Genomic DNA, 14230 nt, shown 5'->3' with positions numbered 1-14230 from the left:
TGGGTACTACTTTATAGTATGTTCATTCTACTCACCGGGGTTTATGCCTAGGGTCAGACTTGGATACATGTGTAGGTTTGTGTCAGCGGTGCTAGCTAATGGATTTATTTAGACTAATTAAGTTCATTGGCAGAACAATTGAATGGGGGGGGGGAAGGTGTGGAGGGCAACCATGGATGCCAGGGACAATGGGGGAGGAAGATGGGACATAGCAGAGGGTGGGGGATGGGGAATTAGGGATGGCAAGACAAAGGGCAAGGGATGCAGGACGTAAGAATTGGAAAATTATTGGCTGAGAACATGTATGTGGATGTGCTTGATTGAGCCAATGCACAGTGTATTTTGATGGAAAATTCATTTGTTTGTTGTGATGGTGTAAAGTGAATTAATAATAAAAAAAAAAGAATTATGGAGTATGAGCTAAAATTTTTTGCTATGTAAAGTAAATGTGGAAAAATGTAAAAATAAATAAATGAAAAAAAAATCAAAAAAAAAATTCAGCCCACAAATAAATTTTGTGGTAAAATAAATAAATAAATAAATAACATATGTAAATAAATTGTTATATGGATTGTAACAATCTTTAAAAATATAGTGCGTTAATATGAACTACCTCTAAACAAAGGATACTGCTTTGCATTTGGAAATCAATACTGTTTCTTTGGTTCCAAGTATTAATTCATTATTTTTAAAAATAATTATTTTATTTAAAAAAAAAAAAGATATTGCAGGAAGTCAGCTAGTGGCATGGTGGCTAAGGTGCTGGATCCCACATGGCCAACCATGGTTTGAGTCCTCAACCTGGCAGGTTGAAAATCACGCTAGGTGCATGTGTGTGCATGCTCAAAATCCCAAGAGCAGAATGGAAGAGAAGGGATTGTGGCATGGCCAACCCTTTTAGAGGGCATTTTCTCACTTCCCCTCTCTCTCAAGCTCTCTCCAGTGAGCACATGCACCCTATGACAGAAAAAAAAAAAAAAAGTAAAAAATAAATAAATAAATAAAAGTTGCAAGAGTGTTGTTCACTATTCATGATATGAAATTCACCTAAATGTCCATCTACAGACAAAGGATAAAGACAATGTGGCTGTATGTGTATATAAATACGAACACACACAGTGGAATATTATTCAGCCATTTAAAAGGATGAACTCCTGTCGCTTGAGGTTAAAGAAATCCGAAGGACTTTATTTAAAGTGAAATAAACCAGACGGAAATAGAAAGACTGCATTCTCTCTCATATGTGGAAGTCTTTTCAAATGACCTCACAGAGGTACAAGATGAAGAATGACTGATGGGCCAGCAGGTGGCATGCTGATTAAGGCACTGGACTCCCACCTCCCTAACTGCAGTTCAAGTCCCAGACCTGCTGGCTTGAAAATTACACTGGGTGCATGTGCATACATACCCAAAATCCTGAGAGGAGAATGGAGGAGAAGGGATGGCAGCATACAATTGCCCCCTGGGAGTGATTTCTCACTTTCCCTCTCACCATCTCTCTGTCTCTCTCCAGCAAGTGCATGTGCCCTATGAAAAAATCCTTTAAAAAACAAAAAAAGAAAGAAAAACGCACATACATACATGTGAGCACCAGACTACCAGTGCAGAAAAGCCTTAGAAAACAAACAAAAAGAAGAACTTCAGGTTGATGGTGAAAGAGGAGCAGAAGTTCACTTTTCGAAGAACCATTTCCTGAGTCAGCTAATGTAAGATAAATATATCCATTGTCACAAGGTTTCTTGAGGTAGGAAAGTTGCCTGGCTTACAGCACAGGAGCGAGCTTCCAGAGCTAGCCAACGTGGGCCTCCTGCCCCACAGGAATGCGAGGGCCATCACTTTTCCTAGGTACGTGTGACCATGACCTTAATCGGGCTTTATACTACCCTCAAAGAACTTGGTTCAAACCTCAGTTGTCTTTTCCCTTCTGATCTACTTTGAATTCTGTCTCCTCTCCCGCTTGGGTTGCGGTTTCCTTCTTCACCACCCTATTCAAACTATGCTCTCAAATATGGCTAAGGGCTGACTCGGTAGTGCAGCAGGTAGTGCAAGGCTGAGAATGGCCCCATATGGAGGATCACAAGTTCAATTCCCTGGTTGAGCTTTTTTGTTTTTTGGGGGTTTTTTAATTTAATTTTTTTCCAAAGTTTATTTTTTGGGAAAGAGAGAGAGGGGTGCCCCCAGTAGGGTAGTGGCGTAGCCCTGGTCTCGTCCAGCCTGAATCATGAATATGCACGTGTGAGTACAGAAAGACACCAGGACCGAAACCCAGGACCTTCCACTGTGGGTTCAGGTATTACTGCTGCATCCCCTGGTTGATATTTTTGTTTGTTTGTTTGTGTCTGTTTTTTGGGTTGTTTGTTTGTTTTTGTCATAGGGCATGTTGCATTTGCCAGCGATAAAGCGAGATAAACAGAGACAAAGAGAAGAGAAGTGAGAAGCCACCCGCCACCCAGTGGGGATGGCCACACCACAAACCCTTCTCCTCCATTCTCCTCTCAGGATTTTGAGCATGCATGCACATGCACATGCATCCGGCATGAGTTCCAGGTCCAGGACTCAAACCGCAGTCAGCCATGTGGGAGTCCAGCACCTTAACCACCACGCCACATGCTGGCTCCCTTCCTGGATGAGCCTTTTATAAACACTGGGCACATTTGCTCATGATCCTGACTGGCTAGGAAGGCTGGAGGTGGGGAGACCCTGGTGGACTAGGAAGGCTGGAAGTGGGGAGGTGAGACACTGTTAAGCATCTCTCTCTCTCTCTCTCTCTCTCTCTCTGTGTGTGTGTCTGTGTGTGTGTGTGTGTCTGTGTGTGTGTGTATGTGTGTGTGTGTATGTGTCTGTGTGTATGTGTCCTAAATAAGCTTTTCTTAATGCATAAACTCCTTATGGTCCAATCCAATGGGTTGTTCATCTTCCCCCTCACAAGTTCTGTTTCCTAATCAGTTTCCTCTCCATGCACTCTCTGCCCATATTGCTGGATGAATTAAGCACGTGCAAGTTAGAACAGGCCCCGCCATGGGACTAGCAGGTGTTGTAATGGTGACATCACTGGACTCCCACATAGTCAACTGCAGTTTGAGTTCCAGATCCAGTGGCTTAAAACACAGGCCTGGCACATACATGTGTGCGTACGTGCCCAAGATCCAAGAGGAGAATGGAAGAGAAGGGATTGCAGTGTGGCCATCCACCCTGGGGGGGGAGTGATTTCTCGCTTTCTGTCTCTCTGTCTCTCTCTGTCTCTCTGCCAAGTGCACACACTCTAGCAAAAATCTCTCCCTAAAGAATAGGCTCCTGAAAGACTGGAGGACATAAAAGCATTGAAAATTGTTTGGGACACTGGGGACAACGTGGAAGGAGCGTAGGAGAGGGGAGAGGGGAAGAGTTCAGGAAGGGAAATTTGAGAAAAAATGGAGAAGTAAGACATTTGTGGGACACAGATATGGTTTGTTGCCTGTTGATGTCGTGTTCCGTATTCTCAACTCACTTGGTGTGCGGCATATATCATGATGGGTAAAATCTCTTTACAATCTAAGTGATGTATAGCCATTGAATGTATAAATAATAATGATAATTGAAAATTTAAAAAAAGAAAGAAAATAAGGAAAAAACATTCCTTTCTTTCTTTCTTTCTTTCTTTTTTTTTTTTTTTTGAGAAGTTTTGGCTATAGAGCGTGTACACTTGCCAGAGAGACAGAGACAGAGAGACAGAAAGTGAGAAATCACCCCCCGGGGGGGGGGTTGGCCACGCCGCAATCCCTTCTCCTCCATTCTCCTCTCAGGATCTTGGGCACGCACGCACATGCGCCCGGCATGAGTTTAAGCCACCGGGTCCAGGACTCAAACCACGGTCGACTACATGCGATTCCAGCGACACAGCCATTATGCCAACTGCTGGTCCCGGGAAGAAAAAAAAAAAAACATTTCTAAAACAAAAATAAATAAATAATGGCTTTTAAAAAGAAAAAAAAAAAGAATAGACTCAGCTGCAGTGGCACGTACTGCTGAGATGCTGTGCTCCACAGGCTGACAGTAATGGGAGCCCCAGGTTCAATTCCCAGTCCAACCCAAAGGCCACATGCAGTAGTGTACACCTGCAATCCCAGCCACTCGGGAGCCTAAGGCAGGAGGGTCGTGAGCTCAAGGCTGGGCTGGGTGATGTAGTAAGACCCTGTCTAAAAAAGGAGCCAGGTTAGGGCCAGCAGGTGGTGTGAAGGTTAAAGGTGTTGGATCCCGGGAACCAGCAGTTAGCGTAATGGCTGTGTCGCTGGACTCCCACGTAGTCGACTGCGGTTCGCGTCTCGGACCCGGTGGCTTAAATCTCACGCCGGGCGCGTGTGCGTGCGTGCCCAAGATCCCGAGAGGAGAATGGAGGAGAAGGGATTGCGGCGTGACCATCCCCCCTGGGGGGTGATTTCTCGCTTTCTGTCTCTATGTCTCTGTCTGTCTGGCGAGCGCACGCGCCCTATAGCGAAAACCTCTCCAAAAAAAAAAAAAAAAAGGTGTTGGATCCCACATGGATAACTCCATGTTTAAGTCCTAGACTTCATGGCTTGAAAAATATGCCAGGTGCATGTATGTGCATGCTTAAAATCCCAAGAAGAAAATGGGAAAGGGATTGTGGCATGGCCATCGCCCCAGGTGGTGATCTCTCTCTCTCTCTCTCTCTCTCTCTCTCTCTCTCTCTCTCTTTCTTCATGCACCCTATAGCAATATATATCTATAGATATATATCTGGGACCAGCAGTTGGCATAATGGCTATGTTGCTGAATTCCCATGTAGTCGACCGCAGTTCAGTCCCAGACCCAGTGGCTTAAACTCACGCCAGGCGCATGTGCGTGCGTGCCCAAGATCCCAAGGAGAATGGAGGAGAAAGGATTGTGGCATGGCCATCCACCCTGAGGGGTGATTTCTCGCTTTCTGTCTGTTTGTCTCTTTCTTCTGTCAAGCACACGTGCCCTATAGAAAAAAACTCTCAAAAAAAAAAAAAAAAAACTGAAAAACAGAGAGAGAGAGAGAGAGAGAGAGAGCCAGTCCAAGTATATGACTATAGGCACAGCCAAGAGAGTGAAGCAGGAAGATTAAGACAAAAAGACTCAATTTTTTTTCTTTCTTTTCTTTTTTTTTTTTTTTTCTTTTTGGTCAGAAGTTATGCATCTTTGTTAGTGAGAGAAAGAGAGAAGTAAGAAAGCACTCCCATGGGACGTGGTCATGTTGCAATCCCTTCTCCTCCATCTCTCCCTCCTTTTAGAATTTTTGGGCACACACATACACACACACACACACACACACACACAGTGTGTTTTTCGAGCCACAGGGTCCAGGACTCTGTACAACCAGCCAGTCATATGGGATCCAGCTGCCTTAACCACCATGCCATCGGCTGGCCCAAGACCATGACATAAAAGAAAGAGGAGGATTCTCGTTCACGTCATAACAAGGACAGCTAGAGCTGAGGAAGGACTTGCTGGCGTGCATGCACATTGGCCTCTCTGTCCTCACCACACCCCTGCAAAGGAGATAAGGCTCTCACCACGCATCGTATAAGGAAGCTTAGAGAAGTCAGACAGCTTGCTCGAATTTGCACAACGAGTGACCTTGTTATTGAACCCCCGGGGACTTGTTTCTCCATGGGTAACATGAGTCAGCAGAGGGTTTCTAGCATTTCTTAGAACGCTAGGATTCCAGCGTCTTGATTCTGTAGAAATCTCAGCTTAAGGCATACGTCCATGGTAGGGGTGTACTGGGCTGCTGGCTAGGCTGGACAGGTCTTATGGAAAAGTCAGTGGTGTCCAGACTGCCTGAACTTCAGGAACTGGGTAACAGGATTTTTTTTTTTTTTCTTGCAGAAGTGTAAGGTTTAGGTTGCTGCACATTGATTTTTTTAAGCATTATTTATTTATTTAATTGCATTTGTTTTTGTTTTTTAATTTGAGCAGAGAGAGAGAGAGAGAGAGAAAGGGAAAGTGAGAAAGCAAACCACCAGGTCCAGGATTCAAACTGTAGTTGAGCACGTGGGAATCCAGCGCCCCTAACCACCACACCACTTGCCAACCCCCACGTTGATTATTACACAAAGATAGGAGAAAGAAGTGGGTTTTTTAATTATTTTTTAAAATTTGCTATAGGGCTCATGCTCTCCCCCAAAAGAGACACAGAGGGAGGGAGAGTGAGAAATCCCCGCCCCCCCGAGAGGACAACCACGTGCAATCCCTTCTCCATTTTCCTCTCAGGATTTTGGGCATGCACACACATATACCCAGCAAGTGTTTTTCTTTTTTATTTTTTCTTTTTTTCTTTTTTAGAGGTTTTGTTTGTTTGTTTGTTTTGTTTTGTTGTTGTTGTTGTTTTTGCTGTAGGTCATATGCACTTGCTGGAGAAACAGAGAGACAGAAAGTGAGAGATGGCCACTCTGCAATCCCTTCTCCTCTACTCTCTTCTTGGGATTTAGAGCATGCACACACACACACATCTGGCATGAGTGTCAAGCCACCAGATCTGGGACTTGCACCACAGTCAACCATGTGGGAGTCCAGCACCTTAACCACTATGCCACCTGCTGGCTCCACCATGTCTGGCAGATTTTTCAAGCTGCTGGATCCTGGACGCAAACCTCATAGTCAGCCAGGTGGGATCCAACTGCATTAACCATCACGCCACCTGCTGGTCCCAAGGAAGGAGATTTTAAAGTAGACACTCAATGACTGCCACTAACCAGTTACACCCCAGCTGTAGAAGATCAAAAAGATACATAATACTCCATGAATTAATGCCATAAGTAACTGATCACACGTCAGACCTGGCACCTTCTTAGGGGAAAGGTAGAATTATGGGAGGATAAATACAGTCCTCTAGCGCTAGCTCCATGATACAGAAGTAATGCACTGCTTAAGAGAAGCTGAACCTCCAGACCAGCAGTTGGAGTAATGGCTATGTCGCTGAACTCCCATGTAGTCGACCACGGTTCGAGTCCTGGACCTGGTGGCTTAAACTCACACCAGGCATGTATGCCCAAGATCCCGAGAGGAGAATGGAGGAGAAGGGATTGCAGCGTGGCCTTCCCCCTGGAGGGTGATTTCTTGCTTTCTGTCTATCTCTTTCTGTCTTTCTAGTGAACACATACACCCTCTAGCAAAAACCTCTCCAAAAAAAGAGAAGCCAAATTCCACCTGGTGGTTCAAATCCTCAGCCCATCCAGCCTTAAACCATGCCAGGCACACAGTAGCAAGATCCAGTGGGCTAGAGGACTGCAAGAAGTGGGTCGTGACATGACCAGACCTGTAGGCATCTGGAAGGGCTCAGGCTGCTTCAGGGCACTTCTAAGCTCTACACATAAGTGTCCCAGATAACGAGGCTGCATCTTCCTCTTACCATCCAGCCCTGGAAGTCACGCAACGCCCCTTCGACCACATTATTTTTGTTACAAGGAAGTTACAAGCCTACCTACCTAGACTCAAATGGAGAAGAATACAACTCTTCCTCTTTGCAGGGGTGGGGTTGGCCAGATAAATGAATGGCTTCTCTTGTCTTTTTTTTTCCTAATATTGTCTTTGCAAATGGCAAATAATTCTAGATATGCATGTAGGAGAACAGAATAGTAGGAAGGTCAGGGGAGAACTAGTCATCAAACCGGTGTATGATTTATTAGGAAAAGAAGACGAGAGAGCCCAGTCATTTATCCAGCACCTTCAAGTCTTTGCAAAAGCAGTGACATGACTGATACCATCACCAGATGTTGCCAAAGCTTTGGGCAAAAGGCAGGAGGGTCATGATCTACCAGCCATTGGTAGAGATGGCCTGAGCAAACCGTGTCCCAAACAGATGGATATAAGATCTCCCATCCCAGATAGGTTTCTCGAATCTTGCCAGTTTCACCCCCACAAAGAGAAAGAATATGGTGGAAGGGGAGTTGCATGTCTTCCAGGCTGGATGTGAAGAGGAAGATGCAGCCTCATTGTCTAGAACACTTATGCTTAGAGCTCAGAGACGCCATGAAGTAACCAGCCTGAGGGCGCCATGTTGGAAGGAAGCCCAAACTAGCCCACACGCTGAGTCTACATGAAAAGACATCTCCAACCTCATCACTGACTGCAACCATATAAGATACCCTGATGGAAGCCAGCAGGTGGCGAACTGGTTCTGGTGCTGGACTGCTATGTGGCTAACTGCGGTTCAAGTCCTGGACCTGGCGGCTTGAAACTCACCCCGGGTATGTGTGTGTGTGTGCATATCCAAAACCCTGAGAGGAGAATGGAGGAAAAGGGATTACAGTGTGGTCATACCTTCTGAGGAGTGATTTTTCACTTTGTCTCTGTCTCTCTGTGTCTTTGCAAGCACACATGCTCTATAGCAAAAATCTCTCTCCAAAAAAAAAGAGAGAGAGAGAGATCCTCAAGTCAGAACCAGATATATGGTCATCAAGAAAGTCATGATACATTTTTGCATAGAAATATATAGATAAATACGTCATGACTTTCCCAATGACCGAACATATGGGCTGTGTTTTTCATTATTTATTTATTTTGCTATAGGGAAAGTACACTGGCTAGAGAGAGACAGAGAGACAGGGGGGAAGATGAGAAAGCACTTTCCAGAGGGGATGACCATGCCGCAATCCCTTCTCTTTTATTTCTCTCTCCTTGGGATTCTTGAGCATACACGCACATACTTGGCTTGTTTTTCAAGCTACCAAGTCCAACACCGATCATGGGGTCATGTGAGATTCAGTCACCTTAACCACTATGCCACTGACTTGCCCTTTTTTGTTTTTTAATATCACAATTTGATTTAATGTTTTGTTTTTAAAAATTTTAACTTCATACACTTTACTTTTTGATATAAATTTTGGGCTTACTGAAAACTGTTGTATAGAACAGAGCTCTCAAAAGACTTTTTCTCTCTCAGTTTCCCTTTTATTTATTTATTTATTTATTTATTTATTTATTTATTTTTGGAGAGGTTTTTGCTAGAGGGTGCATGAGCTCACCTGAAAGACAGAGAGAGACAGACAGACATAGCCATTACACTAACTGCTGGTCCCAAGAATTATTTATTTAATTTTATGTATTCATTCAATCGTTTTCATTTGACCAGAGAAAGGCAGACACACAGAGAGAAGGAAACTGAGAAAGGAAGGAAACTGAGAAAGCAAGCCACCAGATCCAGAACTCAAACCATAGTTGGCCATGTGGGATCGTCCAGTGCCTTCACCGCCATGCCACCTTCTGGGCCCTGTGATGACTTCTGAAGCAGCCATCATTAACTGCCACACTGTCATGGCGGGGAGGGAGTGTCCTCCCAGAATCTTTCCTGGTTTGTTTCATGTCTCTTCTTTCTTCTTCCCTTCTGCCTCAGAGCTCTGGTGCCTGCTGAGCTTGTCAGGAGCTGTGGCTCAGAATGCCAATGGTGAGTACCCAGTGAAGGTGAGTACTGAGGAGTAGGAGTGTGAACCACGGCTGAACCCGAGGCTACCCACACCCTCCCACAGGGTAGACAAAATGGACTTGTCCAAGGAGCCTCAGAAAGCCCTGTTCCTTTGTTTTGTTTTCTTCATTGGTTATTTCATCACACTTGGATATGTTTTTAATCTTCTCGTTTCATTTTTATTCATTGGTTTTTTGTTTTGTTTTCATTTGTTTTTGGAGAGGTTTTTGCTGTAGGGTGCGTGCGCTCGCCAGAAAGAGAGACAGAGAGACAGAAAGCGAGAAATCACCCCCCCCCAGGGGAGATGGCCACGCCGCAATCCCTTCTCCTCCATTCTCCTCTCGGGATCTTGGGCACGCACGCACACGCGCCCGGCGTGAGTTTAAGCCGCTGGGTCCGGGACTCGAATCACAGTCGACTACGTGGGAGTCCAGCGACATAGGCATTACGCTAACTGCTGGTCCCTTTATTCATTTGTTTTTAGTAACCAACTGCAACGTGCAAGATAGAGAGATAGAAATGTGAGTAAGACAAAGTCCTATGAAGCGAACATTCTAGTGGGGACAGACAAAACAGCAGTAGCAGGACACATGCCTTACAGCAAAAAATCTTAAAAATAAGTAAATAAAAATGTATTTAGGTGCCAGCAGCTTGCATAATGGTTATGTCGCTGGTCTCCCACATAGCTGACCGTAGTTCAAGTCCTGGACTGGTGGCTTGAAAATCACTCCAGGCACATGTGTGCTTATGTGCCCGAGATTCCAGAAGGAGAATGAAGGAGAAGGGATTGTAGTATAGCCATCCTCCCGGGAGGGTGATTTCTCACTTTCCCTCTCACCATCTCTCTGTGTCTCTCTCCAGCAAGTGTACACGCTCTATGGCCAAAACTTCTTAAAAAAAAAAAAAAAGGAAGTTATTTGTTTAATGCCAATCTCAGTCCTCAATCATGTACAGGAATCCCACTTGTTTCTTTTTCTTTTTCTTTTTCTTTTTTTTTTGGAGAGATTTTTTTGCTGTAGGGCTAATGCACTCACCAGACAGAGAGAGAGAGAGAGACAGAGAGACAGAAAGCGAGAAATCACCCCCCAGGGGGGATGGTCACACCGCAATCCCTTCTCCTCCATTCTTCTCTCGGGACCTTGGGCATGCACGCACACGTGCCCAGCATGAGTTTAAGCCACCTGGTCCAGGACTCGAACCGGGGTTGACTACGTGGGAGTCCAGTGACATAGCCTACTGCTGGTAGGCTAACTGCTGGTCCAGGAATCCCACTTGTTTCTGATCTGATAGCTCTCATTTTTTTAATGTACTGAGACCTCACAAAAGGAAAAGTTACAGGTCTCCCCAGCGTTGAGAGGCTCTGCCCAGAGATGTAACTTCTATGAGAAGAGACAAGTTTGTGGCTCCAGTAACATTTGATCTCTCTTCTTCTCCCTGAAGATACCTGTCCTCTATGCCCCGTAAACTCTTCCTGTGTCAATGGAACTTACTGTACCTGTAACTCCGGGTTCACTTCTAGATCTGGACAGATATTCTTCACATTCATCTTAGAGACATGTAACGGTAAAGGGGTCGTTTTAAACCATCCAGAGGTGGGGGTGGAAGGGAGGTGGCATGAGGGTTGGCGTTGAGAAGAGTTATTATGAATCTCAAATGATAAAAGTTCTACTAGTTTGAGACTAGCAGGTAACGTAGTGATTATGGCACTGGACTCCCACATGGTCAATTGTGGTTCGAGTCCCAGACCCGGCAGCTTGAAACTCATGCCGTGTGTGTATGCAGGCATACCCAAATTCCTGAGAAAAGAATGAAGGAGGGACCAGCAGTTAGCATAATGGCTATGTCACTGGACTCCCACGTAGTCGGCCGTGGTTCGAGTCCCGGACCCGGCAGCTAAAACTCACGTCGGGCGCGTGTGCGTGCGTGCCCAAGATCCCGAGAGGAGAACGGAGGAGAAGGGATTGCGGTGTGGCCATCCTCCCTGGGGGGTGATTTCTCGCTTTCTGTCTCTCTGTCTCTGTCTTTCTGGCGAGCACATGAGCCCTATAGCAAAAAAAGCTCTCAAAAAACAAAACAATCTTTGCTAAATGAATGATCCCGTTTCTCTTTGTGATTCAGACGTTAATGAATGCCAGCCACCCACTAGCATATATTGTGGCGTCCATGCTGAATGTCATAACACAGAAGGAAGTTTCTACTGTAGCTGTGTCCCTGGATACCAGCTCCGCTCGGGAGGCGAAAAATTCAGGTCGGCCAGTGAGAACACCTGTCAGAGTAAGAAAATTCTTGTCTTCTTAGGTGCTTTCTTCATTCTTCATTCAGTATATGACACTGGGTTAGGGGGAGAGATTCTGATTGTGTAGCTAAACGATGTTTCCATTTTCCGGTGGGACCTGAAAAAAAATAAATAAATAAAGGAAAGAAGGAAGTTGAAGCCCAGGGAAATTATATGATGAGTAAACAAGTGTATTGTGAAAATAGAGGAAGTGATACGATACTGCTTGACCTTGGTGGCTGACACACTGGACTCCCACATGGTCAACTGTGGTTTCAGTCATGACCCGGAACCTCTCTCTCTCTCTCTCTCTCTCTGATCAAATTAAAAAATAATAATAATGAATAAAATGAAATTAATAATTATTTTTTTAAATATACTGGTTGAGAGGGGACCAGCAGTTAGCATAATGGCTATGTCGCTGGACTCCCATGTAGTCGACCGCGGTTTGCGTCCCGGATCCGGTGGTTTAAAACTCACGCCGGGCACGTGTGCGTGCGTGCCCAAGATCCCAAGAGGAGAATGGAGGAGAAGGGATTGCGGCGTGGCCATCCCCCCTGGGGGGTGATTTTTCACTTTCTGTCTCTCTGTCTCTCTGTCTGTCTGGCAAGCGCACACGCCCTATAGTGAAAACCTCTCAAAAAAAAAAAAAAAGAAAAACTAAATATACTGGTTGAGATAGAATTTTTTTAAATAATTGTTTATTGGTCATTTTATTTTATTATGATTTTTCATTTGACCGGGGTGGAGGTGGGGTGAGGAAGCAAGCCACCAGAGCTAGGACTCAAACCACAGTCGGCCATGTGGGAGTTCAGCACCTCAGCCACCACACCAACAGCTGGCCCCAAAGATTGAATTATTTGTTTTGTTGTTGTTGTTTGAGATATTTTTGCTATAGGACGTGTGTACTCGCTGGAGAGACAGAGAGATGAAAAGTGAGACATCGCCCTCCAGAGGGGATGGCCATGGCTGAAATCCCTTCTCCATTCTCCTCTTGGGATTTTAAGCACAGGTGCACACGCGCTTGACATGAGAATTCTTTGCAAGGAAGAGTAATTCATTCAGGCTGACTTAAGCAAAAGAGATGGTTTTCCAGAGAGAATGCATGGATGGGTCTTGAAATACAGGAAAAGAATGAAGCAGGCCCAGCTGCTGTGGTAACAAGAGCACCCGGGAATGCTGGAAGCCATTCAATGACTGTCGTAGTTTGGATCCCAGATTGGCCTGATAAACACCCTGGGCACCCAAGAACCCAAGGATAATAAGGGCTGGGTAGAGGGGATCATGACATGGCAAGATTCTGTTGAGGGTGCTTTCTAATTTACTTATTTCGTTATGGGGTTTGCATGCTCATTGGAGAGAGACAGAGACAGAGAAAGTCCAGAATCACCTCCAGGGGGATGGTCACACTACAATCCCTTCTCTGTTTCTCTCTCTTTCTCTCTCTGTCTCTCTCTGGTGAGTGCATATGCCCTATAGCAAATTAAAAAACAATAATAAAAGTAATAAAAATAGGGACCAGTAGATGGTGTAATGGCTATGTCACTGGACTCCCATGTAGTCCACCATGGTTCTAGTCCTGGACCTGGTGGCTTAAACTCACGCCAGGCGCGTGTGCATGCATGCCCAAGATACCGAGAGGGGAATGGAGGAGAAGGGATTGTGGCATGGCCATCCCCCCTGGGGGGTGATTTCTCACTTTCTGTCTCTCTGTCTCTCTGTCTCTCCAACAAGCACATGCACTCTATAGCAAGAATCTCTTTTGATAATAATAATAAATAAAATTCAATAAATAATTCTAAAAAAATAAGCTAATACTGGAGCCAGAAGATGGCATAGCACTTAAGACACTGGACTCCCATGTGACTGACCACCGGTCCAGCCCCAGACTCCCTGGCTTCAAACGCACGCCAGGCATATGTGTGTACACGCCCGAAGTCCTGAGAGGAGGATGGAGGAGAAGAGATTGCGGCGTGGCCATCTCCCCTGGGAGTGATTCCTTGCTTTCTCTCTGTCTCTCCAGCAAGCACACGCACCCTGTAGCAAAAATCTATTAAAAAAAAAAGAAAAAGAAAGCTAATACTTATTTTACTTGTACCATCTTCAGTTGCTATGCTCAACCCTTCACACGCATTATTTCATTTATAATACTACCATGCAGTAAGCGCTACTATTACTGATCAAGAAACAGACTTCCAAAAGCTCACCAACAGTCAGTCAGCTAATAAGCAGGTTTTTCACTCAGGTCAGCCAGTCTCAGATGTCCCCAACAGTGGGTGGCCATGTGGGAGTCCAGCACCTTAACCGCCACACCACTGGAGCCCTGCAGCGGCATGGCGCTTAAGACACTGGACTCCCACACGGCCAACCTCATTTTGAGTACCAGACCTGGAGGCTTAAAACACACACTGGGTGTGCATGCGCAAGATCCCTGGAGGAAAGGCTTGTGGCATGGCCATCCCTTCTGGAGGGTGACTTCTCACTTTTGCTCTATCTCTCTCCAGCAAGCACATGTACTCTATGGCAATATA

At 45.3% G+C, this 14230-nt stretch overlaps 1 protein-coding gene across 4 annotated transcripts in view; it reads left to right on the top strand.

The window, feature by feature from the left end:
* Positions 1-1723: 1723 nt before the first annotated feature.
* The window catches only part of ADGRE3 (adhesion G protein-coupled receptor E3), a 34515-nt gene continuing 22008 nt past the window's right edge, over positions 1724-14230 (top strand). The window contains exons 1-4 of one of the 4 annotated variants that reach the window (XM_027776762.1): positions 1724-1845; positions 9356-9406; positions 10865-10987; positions 11543-11672. In XM_027776762.1, coding sequence (XP_027632563.1) covers positions 1821-1845; positions 9356-9406; positions 10865-10987; positions 11543-11672 — 329 coding nt within the window. In that variant the 5' untranslated portion in view covers positions 1724-1820. Of the gene's footprint in view, positions 1846-9355; positions 9407-10864; positions 10988-11542; positions 11699-14230 lie in introns of all 4 variants that reach the window. The other 3 variants (XM_006161020.3, XM_006161021.3, XM_006161023.2) reach the window with 3 other exon arrangements.

The sequence above is a fragment of the Tupaia chinensis genome, unplaced genomic scaffold, assembly GCF_000334495.1.
Source record: "Tupaia chinensis unplaced genomic scaffold, TupChi_1.0 Scaffold138060_1, whole genome shotgun sequence".
Taxonomy (NCBI): Eukaryota; Metazoa; Chordata; class Mammalia; order Scandentia; family Tupaiidae; genus Tupaia; species Tupaia belangeri.
This window is presented reverse-complemented; position numbering and strand designations above follow the sequence as displayed.